Source organism: Balaenoptera physalus (genome assembly GCF_965194825.1).
Source record: "Balaenoptera physalus genome assembly, chromosome: 20".
NCBI classification, from domain to species: domain Eukaryota; kingdom Metazoa; phylum Chordata; class Mammalia; order Artiodactyla; family Balaenopteridae; genus Balaenoptera; species Balaenoptera physalus.
In genome coordinates this window covers 19,268,098-19,282,891 of record NC_138901.1, presented here as the reverse complement: position 1 = coordinate 19,282,891, position 14,794 = coordinate 19,268,098, and the positions used below count along the sequence as shown (strand labels likewise).

At 49.0% G+C, this 14,794-nt stretch overlaps 1 protein-coding gene across 1 annotated transcript; it reads left to right on the top strand.

Annotated features, from left to right (window-relative positions):
• Positions 1–37: 37 nt before the first annotated feature.
• Positions 38–14,047, top strand: GSDMB (gasdermin B). The gene is given in 7 exon segments (XM_082443662.1): positions 38–2,174; positions 2,178–2,249; positions 7,047–7,301; positions 8,023–8,143; positions 10,006–10,018; positions 12,075–12,201; positions 12,638–14,047. Coding segments are annotated over 7 exon segments (939 nt in total). The 5' UTR covers positions 38–1,967; the 3' UTR covers positions 12,782–14,047.
• Positions 14,048–14,794: the final 747 nt, after the last annotated feature.

The window sequence follows — 14,794 nt, the reverse complement described above, 5'->3', positions numbered from 1 at the left end:
GGAGCATCAGTCCGACCCTCTGCCTGGATGGTGGGAGGGCCCCTGGGACCTCTGCTCTTCCTGCCGCCTCCAGCAGAGCAAGCTGGAGGGGCTGGCGGGGAACCGGCAGAGGCAGCAAGCCGGCCAGAGAGCAGCATTTTGCTCTGGGACTTCGCCTGGCTGGTCCTCAGACAGAACTTACACCTCTGGGCTTCAGCCAGGCTGGGCTGGCAGAGGGATAGCTTGTGACACGGCCAGGGAGGAGGTCAGTTCAGCAGTGGCTTCATATAGAAGCCAGAGTCCCAAGGGGTGCCCAGTCCTTTCCTCTGAATTCCTCCGCTGTTTCACTTCTCTTCCTTGCCCTGGAGGGCTGCATCTCCTCCTGGCCTTTGTGTCTTCAGGGGAATCTTCCTGCTTCCTTCTCCCCGCCGTAAGCATGAGTGGGAGGGGAAGAGGACTTACTGAGGCTCACACGGCCGGGAGAGGGAGGAGTCTTTACAGCGAGTTCAGTGCAGTGTCATCTGTGTATATCTATCTATCTCCCACCCGCTCCCTGGGTCCAGGAGGAGGGAAGGGTTGGTTTCTTACCTTTGGCCTGTCTGCCTCCACCCCAGCCATAATGTGGCTTATCTAAAAGCCTGAGAGGTGGGGCACTTAGCTTTCCAGTTGTTTTTTTGTTTTCAATTCCCGTATTATAATTTCCTGAGACACAGTGGCCAGGAACTGTGCAGAGATCTTACACAGAGGGGACTCTTACAACCTCCATTTTTGGTGAGTAGCTGAGGACAAAAAAAGAGGTGGGTGGCCCCTGAGATGGACCTGTGGGCCCTGGGCACAGCCTTTCCATATACCCAGATGAATTCCTAGGTGGGGAGTGAGTTGAGAGTTGGCCACCATGATGGGGGCAGGGGCAGAGACGGGAGCATGGGTGAGTAGGTGCCTGGGCTAGCCGGAAGGGACTTAGGGGAAGGTGGCCAGGAAGACTGAGGGGTGATCTGGCCTCAGGAGGGTGGCAAAGGAGCCTGAAGAAAGGGAAGGAGATGTCAAAAGGAAGGAGATGCAGAATGATTGATGGAAGGGGAAAGAGTAAGAAGGATTTGGAGGAAAGAGAGCCCGAAGGGTCCAACGTGGTGGGGGCACAAGAGCTGCTGCTGAATAGAAATGGGGGAGGAGCAGCTGTGTCAGGCTGGCCCGGTGGTGGGCCTGTGGAGGGTCCCGCAGGGCAGGCAAGATGGAGACAAAAGTAGACCAGGAGAGGGTGAAGGGGAGAGTGGGTGGAGGGAGATGCCCCAGGCGGGGTTTTGGGATTCATTTTATTTTACCAAGTATAAGGGGACCCTTCAGAAGTTGACCAGAAACTGAGGAGACAGGACTTGGGGGTGGGGGGCTGTCCAGAGCACCTAGCTCCAAGCCACTCTGAGTACCAAGGTAGAGTGCTACCTTTTCTCTTTTGTTTCCTTCTGTGGCCAGTTTATGACCATCTCACTGGGAAATGGTTGGTAGGGGCAACCATCCAACTGCCTTGCAGAACAGGAAAGGGGGGAGCGCCAGGAGTCAGAGCCAAGCGAGTCATCTGTTGGGGTTGGTAATGTGACGTCCGGCAGTCATGCCCCTCATCTCTTCCTGGGTCCTCTTCATCAGCACTGGTGAGGGTCTGGCTGGGGATGGTGGGCCTGCCTTCCCACCCATCAGGCCCCTCTGAGCAAGGGGCAACTCTGCTGTGGGAGATGCAGAAAACAGATCTAGCTTTCCTTCTGGGGCAATCACCACTCCAGCTTTCCTCCAGAAGGGTTCCACAAGGGGCAGAGGAGAATCCGGCATTTGTGATGGCCATCCCACCTTAGTGTGTAGTGACCACCACACCTTGTGGAAACAGGGAAGGCAAACCGTTCTGGGTGGCCTAGAACTTTTGGATCTTTCTTGACCCCAAGCTGCCAAAGGTAGAAGATTTAAAAACCTGAACCAATATTTCCCTCCCCCAAACTGCAATGGGCTTCCTTTTCCCAGTTGGTCCAGGCACCATGCTCGCGGTATTTGAGAAAATCACAAGAGCTGTGGTCCAACACATGGACGCTGGTGGGGATATGATTGCTGTCAGAGGCCTCATTGATGCTGACAGATTCCACTGCTTCTATCTGGTGAAGGAGAGGAGACGTTTCTTCGGATACCAATATGATAAGAGAGACCTCACCCTGTAGGACATCCTGGAGATGGACAAGGGTGAAGGGCTGTTTGATAAGCTGGCTCCTGGGCTCCAAGGTCAGTATGAGGTGGGTGAGAGACTTTGCCCACGCCTACGCTACCCCACTGTCAACACCCCATTGCTATCAACGAGGTCAGCCAGTCAAAAAAGAAACCGTGGTATTTGTATGTACACGTCCATACACCTTAATTTAAGAAATGTACGGGAGAGCTGCACGGGGAGAAGGGAATAGGGGAAATGGAAATTTATTTTTATTGGAAACTCTTCTTAAATAGTCGTCTTTCCTATTTTTTTCCTCTGTAAATAATTCGCTTTTAAATTAGCCGAGGTCTTCTCATGTGTTTATAATGTTTATCATTTAAATGGATAATTAAATGGAGGCAGTTTGCTTAGTGGTTAGGAAAGGACTCAGTCTTTAGAATTGGGGGCATCTGGCTTCGAAACCTGGCTCTGCCACACTTACCAGCTGGGTAACCTCTGGACAAGTGGTTTTATCTAAGTTTGTTTCCTCATCTGTCAACTCAAGAAGACTGTTGCAAGAATCAAAAGAGAGAAATTACGTAAATCATTTACCACAGTGCCTGCAAGAAGGAGCATCCAATAAAAGTTCGCCTCAATCATTCTACTGGTGGCGGTTATTATTATTATCCCTTTCTGTTCCTGGAGATCATGGCTGAATGGGAAGTTGCTGGTGAGCAGAACTCCCTTAAGGGCTCAAAGGCCTTAGTAGAGAAGTCTGTTCCATCCCCCTGCTTCCAAGCTCAGCGACTCCTGGGGTTTCTTGGGTTTCAGAAGCCCCAGGATAGGTGTTGATGAACCCTCACTTGGAGACTTATTGCAGCATCTTATTGCAGCATCTCCTCATGGTGAGGAGTTTTACAGCTCAGACATCTCTGCCAAAGCCCATTTGGGTCTCACCAAGAGATGGAAAAGAATTCTAACACCACTGTATAGTTTTAGAGCACCTGCCACGTGCCTGGTACTGCTGTTATGTGACCAAGAGCAGTGCCCAGAATACTCTGAGGTGGTGGGCTTTTCCACAAGTGGGGTTTAAGTGAGCCAGGGACTTTAGGAAATTTTCAGATTAGTATTTTTCAAAGACTCTGAGTCAATTCTCTGAAACGAGAATTGCCAAGAGTCAATTTACTAAAAGCTAATTCTCAACAACAACAAAAAAAATGACAAGTTCACTGGAAACAAGAAAACTTTAAAGCAAGACTAGGATGTTTTGCAGTGATCATATTACTCCCCAGGGGCAGGGGCAAGTTTAATTATGGAAAAAAAAATTTGACTAAGAAGTCAGTTAACTTCCTTTAAGGGAAAGTCTATCTGTTTGCATAAAAAATTTCAGACGGAGAGGTGAAACCAAACTAAAAAAATCCTTAAGAATGAGGTGAACTGGTAATTTAAATTGATTTTCAGTGACTTGGCCTGCTCCCTTTTCAAACAGATTATTATTTTTTTAACTATATGGTGTATATGGTGTACATAGTTTTTTTTTTTTTTAATTAACTAAAGTCCATACTTTATTCAGATTTCCTTAGTTTTTATCTAGTGTCCTTTTTCTGTTCCAGGATCCCATCTAGGACATCATGTTACATGTAGTTGTCACGTCTCCTTTGGCTCCTCTTTGACTTTCCTTGTTTTTGATGGCCTTGACAGATTTGAGGAGTACTGGTCAGGCGTATTGTAGGACACCCCTCGGACTGGAATTTGTCTGATTTTTTTTCTTATGGATAGACCTAGGTACTGGGTTTGGGGGAGGAAGACTGCAGAGGTAAAGTGCTGTTCCCATCACATCATATCAAGGTTATGTACTATCAACATGACTTATCACTGTTGATGTTGACCTTGGTCAGCTGGCTGAGGTAGTGCCTGTCGGGTTTCTCCACTGTCAAGGTACTCTTTCCCCCTGCCCCTCCGCCATACTGTTTTATTGATTGGTTGATTGATTGCTGCACCGCGCGGCTTGCAGGATCTTAGTTCCCTGACCAGGGATTGAACCCATGCCCCCTGCAGTGGAAGCCCAGAGTCCTAACAACTGGACCGCCAGGGAATTCCCCCGTACTGTATTCTTTGTGTGCATAAGGTTTGATTTTTCTTTCTCTCTGATAAAGTACACACAAACTTTTACGTTACTCAAGAAACAATTGGGCCCTGAGACATTAGCATCACACACACAGGACTGATTTCAGGCACTATTTCTAGGTCTGTCATATTTCCACCAGTTTCAGAATGCATTTCTTCTCTGTAAATCCGGCCCTGTCCCCAAAATCCAGCAGTAGAAGCTCTCCCTGCTCTGTAGGCTCAGAACTGGGAGGTCTGAGAGACGGGCTCTCAGCCTGGCAGCATCTCCACATATGCTCCACTAACTCCAGGGCAGCAACTGACTTGGAGTCCACGCCCTTATGCAAGGCCTTATGCAAGGCTGGGCAGAGTCCACTTGGGTGGGCAACTTTCCAGACTTGCCTCACTTTGCACCTGCACAGTTCACACAAACACAGAGACTGAACTCTGCTTAACTTTTATTTCCCCAAGGTCAGGGGCTCCTAATTCTTTCACTTTACTTTTCCCTGTCTCATTTCAGCCTCTCAAATAGTTATATAGGACTAGCTCACATTTACTGAACATTTAGTATGTGTGCCAGGCACTTCGTTAAGTGCTTAACTGCATTAGTTTATTTAATTTCTTCAAGCACGGGAAGTAGGTACTATTACTATTTCTCCTTCTATAGAGACTTCCCTGGTGGTCCGGTGGTTAAGACAATGAGCTTCCATTGCAGGGGGCACGGGTTTGATCCCTGGTCAGGGAACTAAGGTCCCACATGCTGCAGGCCGTGGCCAAAAAAAAAAATTCTCCTTCTATAGATGAGGAAACAGATTCAGAGGTGATGGGACTTATCCAAGGTCATTTAGTAAGAAGGTGGCAGAGTGGGCTCCAGGCATGATGTCTTCTGGTGAGAACAGCATTGGCTGGAGAGCCACAGCTGGAAGAATTCCTCAGAAGGAAAGGGGATCGTGGAGGGGAGCCCAGGACGGGGTGCACCAGGGAGGATTTTCTAGAGAGAGATCTTTTTGGGTCAGCCTCAATGTGACGTTTACCTTTCTCTTTCCAGGTCAAGAGGTTAAGTCCCAAGTTATGGACAGCGCAGACTTGAAGGGAAGTTTGACAGTGAAATTACCCAAAGAAAAAACACTTGAAGTGGGAATAACATTCTCCAGGTTCCCGGAGCAGGGCATCGAGTTATCAAAGACCTGGATACTCCAGAAATTCCTGGATTCTCTTAAGAACAAGTGAGGCTGGATGCGGGCAGCAAGGGGGAGGGAGAGAGGGAGAAGCCCATTTTGGGCACCAAGGGCGTCTGAGGTGGGGGGCCCCTGGCTGGTGCAGCCTCCCACTCCCTACTCCCAGCTCTCCCCATCCCACTGCTTCACTCAAGCATGCCCTCCTCTTCTCCACACCCAGGAAGCCTTCTCATTCTTCCAGGATCAGCCTCCAGGAGCCCTTCTTCTGAGGTCCTCAATTGAACAACTTGTGACAAAGGACTGACTTTACTAACTTCTCTGTTTATCCCCAGCACATGGTAAGTACTTGGTAAGAGAGCTGAAGTGAAGCCCAATGAAATCAAAGCACCCCCGTTGAACATTTCCTGCACAGGAAGTGCCACCGGCCCACCCCACCAGGGTGGCACCAATCAAGTGCCACAGAAGTTCTGATAGCTGAGGGCACGGTCCTTCCAAGGGACTTAGAGGGATATCACCAGCCTTCCTCCTCAGCAGTCACGTTGTGGTTGGTATTGGTGTCTTCTTCCCTAGCTGCAATTGTTGGAAAGTGTGGATGCGTTGGGGGAAGGGGCCCCACCGCTCTCCTGGGCTAGCCCTCCCTGAGCAGGGTGGATGCCTTTTGTTTTTCCTTTTTAATTAAAAACTGAAAGCCTTACAGTGAAATTGTACTGGTCCTTTGAACTACCCCTACCCACCACGGTATTGCTGGGGAGGGGGCTTTTGCAGTTTTTCTGAGGGAACTCAATTTTTCTAACATGCCTGTTGTTTCTAGAGTGAAGCTATGTGGAATGTGTAAATAGAGTTGTGTTGGGGAGGGTAGGTAGGGGAAGATCTGCTCAGGCAAGGATGTAGGACTTTCTTGGGGGTCTATTGGTTGCGAATACCAGAAGTTCCATCAGGTAGGGAGGGAGGTAGATTTATACATATATTTATATTTGGCTGCTCAGGGTCTTAGTTGCGGCATGCGCACAATTAGTTGCGGCATGCATGCGGGATCTAGTTCCCTGACCAGGGATTGAACCCGGGCCCCCTGCATTGGGAGCGTGGAGTCTTAACTGCTGGACCACCAGGGAAGTCCCCCATCAGGCTGTTTTAAGTCACCAAATGAATTTCTTTATGGAATCAGAGATGCCTCATGGACCCCCAAGGGTGGACAATTCAACCAGGCCCCAGAGACCAGTGCAGGGAGTCGGAGCCCCTTCTCAGAGAAGGGAGTGTTGTGGACTGGGCAGATACCTATCTCAGTGCCATGGGAAGGGCACAAGCTTTGGACTCATACAGACTGGGGTTTGTATCCCAGTTATACATTTATTAGCTGTGTGAACCTGGACCATTCACGACCTGTCTCTAAGCCTCAATTTCGTCATGTGAAAAACGGATGCAATCCTGCCTACATCATAGCGGGGCGGTGAGGGTTAAATGAAATGACGCGTGAAGTATCTCACAGTGCTGGTACACTGTAATCTTCCAGAAATGCTAGCGGGTTCCCTTCCCACTTTGCACCCCGTTCCCGCCCACAGTGGGTAAAGTGAACTGGGACGGGGGTGCTGTGGTCTTCTGGCCTCAGAGGCACTTCTTAGTCTCAAATAGAAACGAGCTGCTGGAGAGGGAGAAATGTCCCTGGGAGGTGGGGCCCCTCTCATTCCCGCTTTACTCCCTCCAGAAAGCTGAAGAGGAAACTGCCCCCTACGTTCCAATCAATCCAGGCGATGAGAGAAGACCTTTATCTAGTGACGGAAACTCTGAAGACCACAAAGACTGTAATCCTGAAAAGTGAAAAGCAATATATTTTGGGGGACCCGATGAAATGTTTTGGTCTCCAATATGAACACAAGGTTAGGATCCTGGGAGGTGGGGACTGTGGGAGAGCCAGCCTGGCTCACCCACTGCAGGTCAGGGGCTGCCAGCCCAGCCGCCGTGCTCTTCAGCTCTTCCTTTAGACCTCTCTGAGCAGTCTTGCCTGCTCCTTGGCCTTCTTACGACTTCTCTTCTTGCCCCAAGAAAGTCTGTGTGGCATCACTCAGTCTCTCCCCTGTTACTCTCTAGTGGTGCTCTGTCTTCATTTGCTTCATAGCGCTTCCCACGGTTCACAGTTACACGGGTGTTTTTTGCTTGTTCATTGTCTTCCTCCCTTTCCAGGAGGCAGGAGGGCAGAAGCCACGATGCCTGGAACAAAACAGGCATGTTTTGTCCTCCATAAAATTTTTTTTTTGGCCACGCCACGTGGCTTGCAGGATCTTAGTTCTCTGACCAGGGATCGAGCCCGGGCCCCTGGCAGTAAAAGCACCAGGTCCTAACCACTGGATAGCCAGGGAATTCCCCATAAATATTTGTTGAATGAAGTGGAAACAACATGAGTTTTGGGGTCAGATGCGGGTTCACATTTCAGCTCTACTGCTGTGAAACGGGCTCATCTGCTGACCCTCTCAGAGCCTCGGTTCTCTCATCTGTAAAATGAGGATAAAAATGTCTACCTCCCAGGATTGTTTGGGAGATCAGGCAAGATAACTATGTCAAGCACCTAGGGATCAATCAACCTGAGCTCCTTTTTCCTAGCACCAAACGGAAGTGACCATCACCCCTGAGAAGGTCCTGGGCTATCGAGTAAAGCAGCTCATCTTCCCCAACGCAGAGAGTACGGGTACGCAAGGCCTGGTGGGGCGGGGTGGATGGGGGAGCCTGAACACATGAGTAGGGTGGTGGTCGATTCAGCTGGGGTCTGTGTCAGCCTGGAGGGGCCCTGGTGAGCTGGAAGGTGGGGGGAAGTTCCAGGGGATGAGAAGAAGGGTGATGAAGGGTCCTTGCTCAGACACCACTGACCCAGGATTTGCCCCAGCATGACACTAATTCTTCCCTAGAAGTGTTAACTCCCATCTCTCTCCCAGTATTTTTTTTTCTGTTGGAGGGCAGGGTGGGAAGGTTGGGGAGAAAGAGGACCTTACAGAGAGAGAACTGAGCTTTCTTTTTAAAAATATTTTTTTTATTTTTTAATTTAATTTTTTAAATTATTTATTTATTTATTTATTTATTTTTGGCTGCATTGGGTCTTCATTGCTGCACGCGGGCCCTCTCTAGTTACTGAGAGCAGGGGCTGCTCTTCGTTGCGGTGCGCGAGCTTCTTATTACAGAGCACGGGCTCTAGGCGTGGGGGCCCCAGTAGTTGTGGCTCGTGGGCTCTAGAGCGCAGGCTCAGTAGTTGTGGCTCGCAGGGTCTAGAGCGCAGGCTCAGTAGTTGTGGCGCACAGGCCCAGTTGCTCCGCGGCAGGTGGGATCCTCCCGGACCAGTGTTCGAACCCGTGTCCCCTGCATTGGCAGGCGGATTCTTAACCACTGTGCCACCGGGGAAGTCCCAGAAGGGAGCTTTCTGATAACTGGTCTTTCTCTCTTTCTCTTTTTACAAACTGGTTTAGGTATTAGGTTTTCTTGGGCAAAAAAGAAAAATCCCTTCCAGAAGGTGAGTGAGCTTCTGGGCCTCCTGTTCATCATTCCAGAATGGGCAAGGATACCATTTTTAAAAAGAGGATAACAAATGGCCTGGGATTATAGAGTTCTTAGTGCTAAGAATGTAATAGGATGCACCCAGGTGGGAACTGTGGTAAGGGCAGGAGAAAAATCTGCCTGTTGGAGAAGTAGGTTGGATTGCATGTTGACCTAGCGTTTCCAGGCTCCGCCAACTTTGACTTGCTCTGTGCAGGTCAGTGTGCTGGATCCTGGGCTCACAGCCCTTACTGAAGGGTTGCTGGCCTAGGAAGCACACTTGAATTGCCTGGCCCGTTCTCACACAATAGCACCAGCACTGAAAGGAGCACTGCACTAGGAGTCAGACGGTCTCAGGGCCTCGTCCTGGCTCTGCCACTCGCTAGCTCCACAGCCTCCTGAGCCATGGTTATGCTGACGTTAAAATGAACGAGGATTAGACCAGGAGATCCCTATGTTTCTTAATGTGGCTTCCTCTGGAATTTCAGAGTCTTTCCCTGAATCCAATAAGGGTTGTACTGCCTAAAAGGCCTTGTGAAGGAGTAGAGAGAAGTCTAGATGGAGTAGAAAATTCAAGAAAAATTTCTGGAAGTTGTAAAAGTTGCAGGTTCAGTCCTGGCAAGGTCTTGCTAGCTCAAAACAGACTAAAGTACCATAACAGAGGAGTCAGGGGATAGATTCCAGTTCCTGCCCTGATCCAAATTTGCTGAGCGGCCCTCTCTGGGCTTCCATTTCTCCTTCAATCATCTAGGCATAATCCTATGCCTGCCTGTCTCTGAGGGTGTAGGAAGGGGTCTGTGAATATAGTGCTTTGTCATTTACACACAATGATAAGGATGCAGGCTCCCTGGCATGGGCAGTGAGGGCTCAGAGTCCAGAACTGAAAACTTCCACCACTGGGACAAGAAGGTCCACAGGTGGGTGGAGGTGACCTGAAGACTCTCTGAGATTATTCTTCCTCTCTGCAGAGAAAGATGGCGGTTCATCTTGGTTAGGTAAGGATGGAAGCCAGCTGTGTTCAGGGTAGCTGCACTCCTCACTCTTGAGCCCTCTGGCCTCAAGAAGTGCAGCTCAGGTGGGGCAGCTGAGTGTGTGTGAGTGTGTGTGTATATGTGTGTGTGGCAGTGGAGCTCGTTGGGAGGACAAGGGTAGGGCAGTGCCCAAAGCAGGTTTCAACTTCAGTCTGGAGATTGCATCTGTCTCCTCTAAACACAGTGATTCTCATTGGTTGTAGACATCACCTGGGGGGAACTTTAAAAGTAGTGATACCTGAGTCCCACCTCTAGAAATTCTGACTTAAGTGATCTGGGGGTGTGGCCTGGCCTGGGCATCGGGTCTGGGCACTCCCCAGGGGATTCTCATGCACAGTCAAGGCTGAGAACCACTGCTCTAACTTCCTCTAAATCCTCACTACTCCTGCTGGGGCCCAAAGCTTGTACTCTGAATGGAAAGGATGACATAAGCTTTGATTTCCTGCAGATGGAGAAGAATTGGGGGTTGGTACAAGACTGAGGGTGAGTTGGGGAGGTGGAAGTGGGGTCGGCGGGAGGCAATGCTGGTGGGTGTCTGGGAAGAAGGATGATTCATTTTAACAGGAAAAGACTAGAAGAAGGGAAGATACAGAGAGGTGGTCTCCAGAAGAAAGATAGATAAAGAATGGGGTCTGGGGGGCCTTGGTAATGGAGCTTGCTAGGCTGGGTGGGTGGGGTTCTTAATTTCTGCCTCTACTGGGAAGTCCTTGAGTTTGGAGGATTTCCCAAGCGTGAAGGAGAGGGTGCAGGACATGGTATAAGTCCTCCAGGATCCGACTGAGGAGGGGCGAAAAGAGGTGCTAAGCTGCTTCACCAAGTGCCTCAGCAAGGATGAAGAGCTGCAGGGTCTAGAGCGAAGAGCAAGAGGCCCAAGGAAGAACTGGGGCAGGGAGAGGGAGGAGCCAGTGGGGAGACAACCTGCTATAATGGGACCGGGCTTATCTCCCCCATCTCCTGGTCCTAGGTGTCTGAGGTCCGGCGCTCTGGGGAGTTACAGATGGAAGACCCAGCAGGTTCTGTCATATGCAGCCTTTTTTAAAAAACTATTTATTTATTTATTTATTTATTTTTGGCTGTGTTGGGTCTTCGTTTCTGTGCGAGGGCTTTCTCTAGTTGCGGCGAGCGGGGGCCACTCTTCATCGCGGTGCGCGGGCCTCTCACTATCGCGGCCTCTCTTGTTGCGGAGCACAGGCTCCAGTCGCGCAGGCTCAGTAATTGTGGCTCACGGGCCTAGTTGCTCCGCGGCATGTGGGATCTTCCCAGACCAGGGCTTGAACCCGTGTCCCCTGCACTGGCAGGCAGATTCTCGATCACTGCGCCACCAGGGAAGCCCCATATGCAGCCTTTTTAACGCCGCTCAGATCTTTTTGTTTTTAAAACAATGAATTTTATTTTTTTTATACAGCGGTTTCTTATTGGTTATCTACTTTATACATATTAGTGTATACATGTCAATCCCGATCTCCCAATTCATCCCCCCACCCCCCCCACCCCCGCTTTCCCCTCTTGGTGTCCATATGTTTGTTCTCGTCTGGGTCTCGATTTCTGCCTTGCAAACAGGTTTGTCTGTACCATTTTTCTAGATTCCACATTTATGCGTTAATATACGATACTTGTTTTTCTCTTTCTTACTTACTTCACTCTGTATGACAGTCTCTAGGTCCATCCACGTCTCTACAAATGACCCAATTTCGTTCCTTTTTATGGCTGAGTAATATTCCATTGCATATACCCTGCTGGCGTCTTGATAGAGGAGCACACAGAAGCCATTTCGGATTTCCTGGATGACTTGATGGGTGAGGAGGGGTTTGGATGTAAGCTGGTGTGGAGGAAATGCTGAGCAGAGGGGCCTGTGGGGAGTCAAATCTTGGGAGGAAGGGAGTATACACTGCCTTTTACATTTTGTGAGGCATAGAACTTCACACTTCAGACACTAGCCATCTTTCCCAGGCCAGGGATTGAGGGAGGGCCTCCTCTTCCCCTACGACCTCCTGCAGGCTAAGAGGAAAGCAGGAGCCCTTTGGAAGAACCCCCATCTAGCACTCCTGGGGGCTCTCTGGAACCTCTGATGCTTGTCCCAGGTCTCACCAGACAGTGAAGCCCCATCCCACCACGTGCCTCGCCTCTCTACCAATCACCCTCTTTTTTGCCCCCAGAGCTGTCTGAGGAGGGGCAGCTTGTTGCTGAGGCCCTAGATAAGGGGACCCTGCCCCTTTTGAAGGACAAGGTAAGACAGCCTGGGCTGAGGGCCCAGGTCCTAGTGGAAGTGAATGCCCATGCTCTCAAGGGATCCAGAAGTCCCAGTGACCAGTCCCTTCCTACTTCATAGTCCTCTGCCAGCTGTCTGTTCAGCTGGTTTGTGGCAATTCCCTGGATATATAGTTTCCAGGACAATTTGGGATGGGCTTTTTAGGCTCTGTTGCTTGCCTATGGGCAGGAAAGGGGGTGGAAAACTGTTAGTCCCAGGAGGGCAGTTGGCCCCATCTTGACTGATCAGCAGCGCCTGTCACTATGTTGAGAGTTTGAGGGTCTCCAGGCAAGAGTGCCATGGTGGATTGCTACGTCTGCCGTGGGCTCAGGATTAAGGAGTGCGGCCAAATATTTGCCATTTCTGGTATATTTCCTTGTTTCTAGATTTTACAGTCTGGTGTGTTTCCTTCCAGGTAGAGCCTATCCTGGAGCAGAACTGGGGTGAGCAGCCCCGTGATGTGGGCTGTGACCCTGAGGCACGGACTCTCTGTGCCCTCTACGTTGTTGTCTCCATCCTGCTGCAGATGGGTGAGAAGCCTACCTCTCTGTTTTCCTAATACCATGTCAGCTCTTTTTTTAAAAATTATTTATTTATTTATTATTTATTTTTGGCTGCGTTGGGTCTTTGTTGCTGTGCGCGGGCTTTCTCCAGTTGGGGCGAGCAGGGGCTAACCTTCATTGTGGTGCGTGAGCTTCTCACTGCGGTGGCTCCTCTTGTTGTGAAGCACGGGCTCTAGGCGTGGAGGCTTCAGTAGTTGTGGCACACAGGCTCAGTAGTTGTGGCTCACGGGCTCTAGGGCGCAGGCTCAGTAGTTGTGGCGCACGGGCTTAGTTGCTCCACGGCATGTGGGATCTTCCCAGACCAGGGCTCAAACCCGTGTCCCCTGCATTGGCAGGCGGATTCTTAACCACTGCGCCACCAGGGAAGCCCCTCCTGTCAGCTCTTTAAGCATTCTCCCCACAAGCCTCTGGATGCTCCCCTCCCCAGTCCATTCTCACCATCCCTATTCCCAATCACCAGAATGATGTCTTTAAAACAAGCCGCTATTTTTTGATACATCCCATTCACCATGATAATGTCCAAAAATCAGCCTGGATTGTATGATTAAAAGTGGCAGATTGATCATATTAATTTCCTCTCCCTCTTGAAATCTCACTACATGACAATAAAGCGATGGAAAAGATAGAAACCCACAAGAATAAAGAGAATTAGGCAGCAGAAAAGGGATTTCAACACATCTTTGGAAGCAAGAAAGCAATTATAGGAGTGCAAGCTAGGAGGCATGGGACTGAGGGACGTGGAGGCGTGTAGGAGGAGACTGCTGGTTTTCATCATAAGCCTTTTAGTTCTATGTAACATTTTTCAAGACAATGTAATTAAAAGCAAAAGAAATATATATTTGTTGTAAAGCATTTCAGATATTTCTCAAAGTCAAAGGTAAAGGTAACCTGTGATCTCCCTTCTCCCTTTAATATAACCACTATTAACATTTTGGGGTATGTGAACATTTTTTCTATGGAGCAGTTTTAAAAATGGTAACTTAAACATGAAGCTAGGATGATATAGCATACATTTGTTTTGTATCTATCTTTTGAACTAGTTACTTTTACGTTTAAATTTGTAAAAATATTATATGCAACAGGAACTCTCGTAAGTGCTGTCAGAGTGTAGCTTGGTCCACCACTTTGGAAAACTGTTTACCAGTATCTACTAAAGCTAAACATATACCTATGACTCAGCAACTCCACTTCCTTGGCATATACCCAAGAGAAATGAATGCACGTGTTCACCAAAAGATTGCATGTACAGAAACGTTAAAATAAGAGCCAATATGGGAACATATTGTATGTGTATAACTGATTCACTTTGTTATAAAGCAGAAGCTAACACACCATTGTAAGGCAATTATACTTCAATAAAGATGTTTAAAAAAAAAAAATAAGAGCCCCAAGCTGAAAACTATTCAAATGTCCAATAATATTAGTATGGATACATATATTGAGGTATACTTATGCAATAAAAGAGAACAAATTACTGCTACACATAACAACATGGATGGTTCTCACAGACAGAATGCTGAGCAAATGAAGCCAACACAAAAACACATGGGTCCTCCGAGAAGTAGGTGCCGAAATGGAATCAGATATGCAAGAGACTTATTAGGGGGAAAGCCCGTGAAGAATAAAGGGAGAGGGAGCAGGAATTGGCATGGAAAACCTTCAAATCACAATGAAGATCTAAAACTTGGGAATGGAGAGGAGGAGGGAAAGACTAAGTAGGCAGAGTCTCAGATGGCAGCACAATCTGAGGGTCTCAGCCAAGCCAACCTGAGCACAGGTGGTCTGCCGGAGGGCTCCCCATCAGGCAGAAGGGCCAGGCTCCAGTACCTCATACTCAGTCTTTGGCTGGATGTAGCCCCGGGGAGCTGGGGCTCAGAAGACAGATCTACAGCGGGGTAGGCTAGAGGTTCTCGGTCAACTCTGCTTCCCACAGCAGGTTCTCCTAAAGAAAATCTGGGTGGTACCCTCCATGGCCACCACAGTACTGTATGATTCCATTTATATGAGGC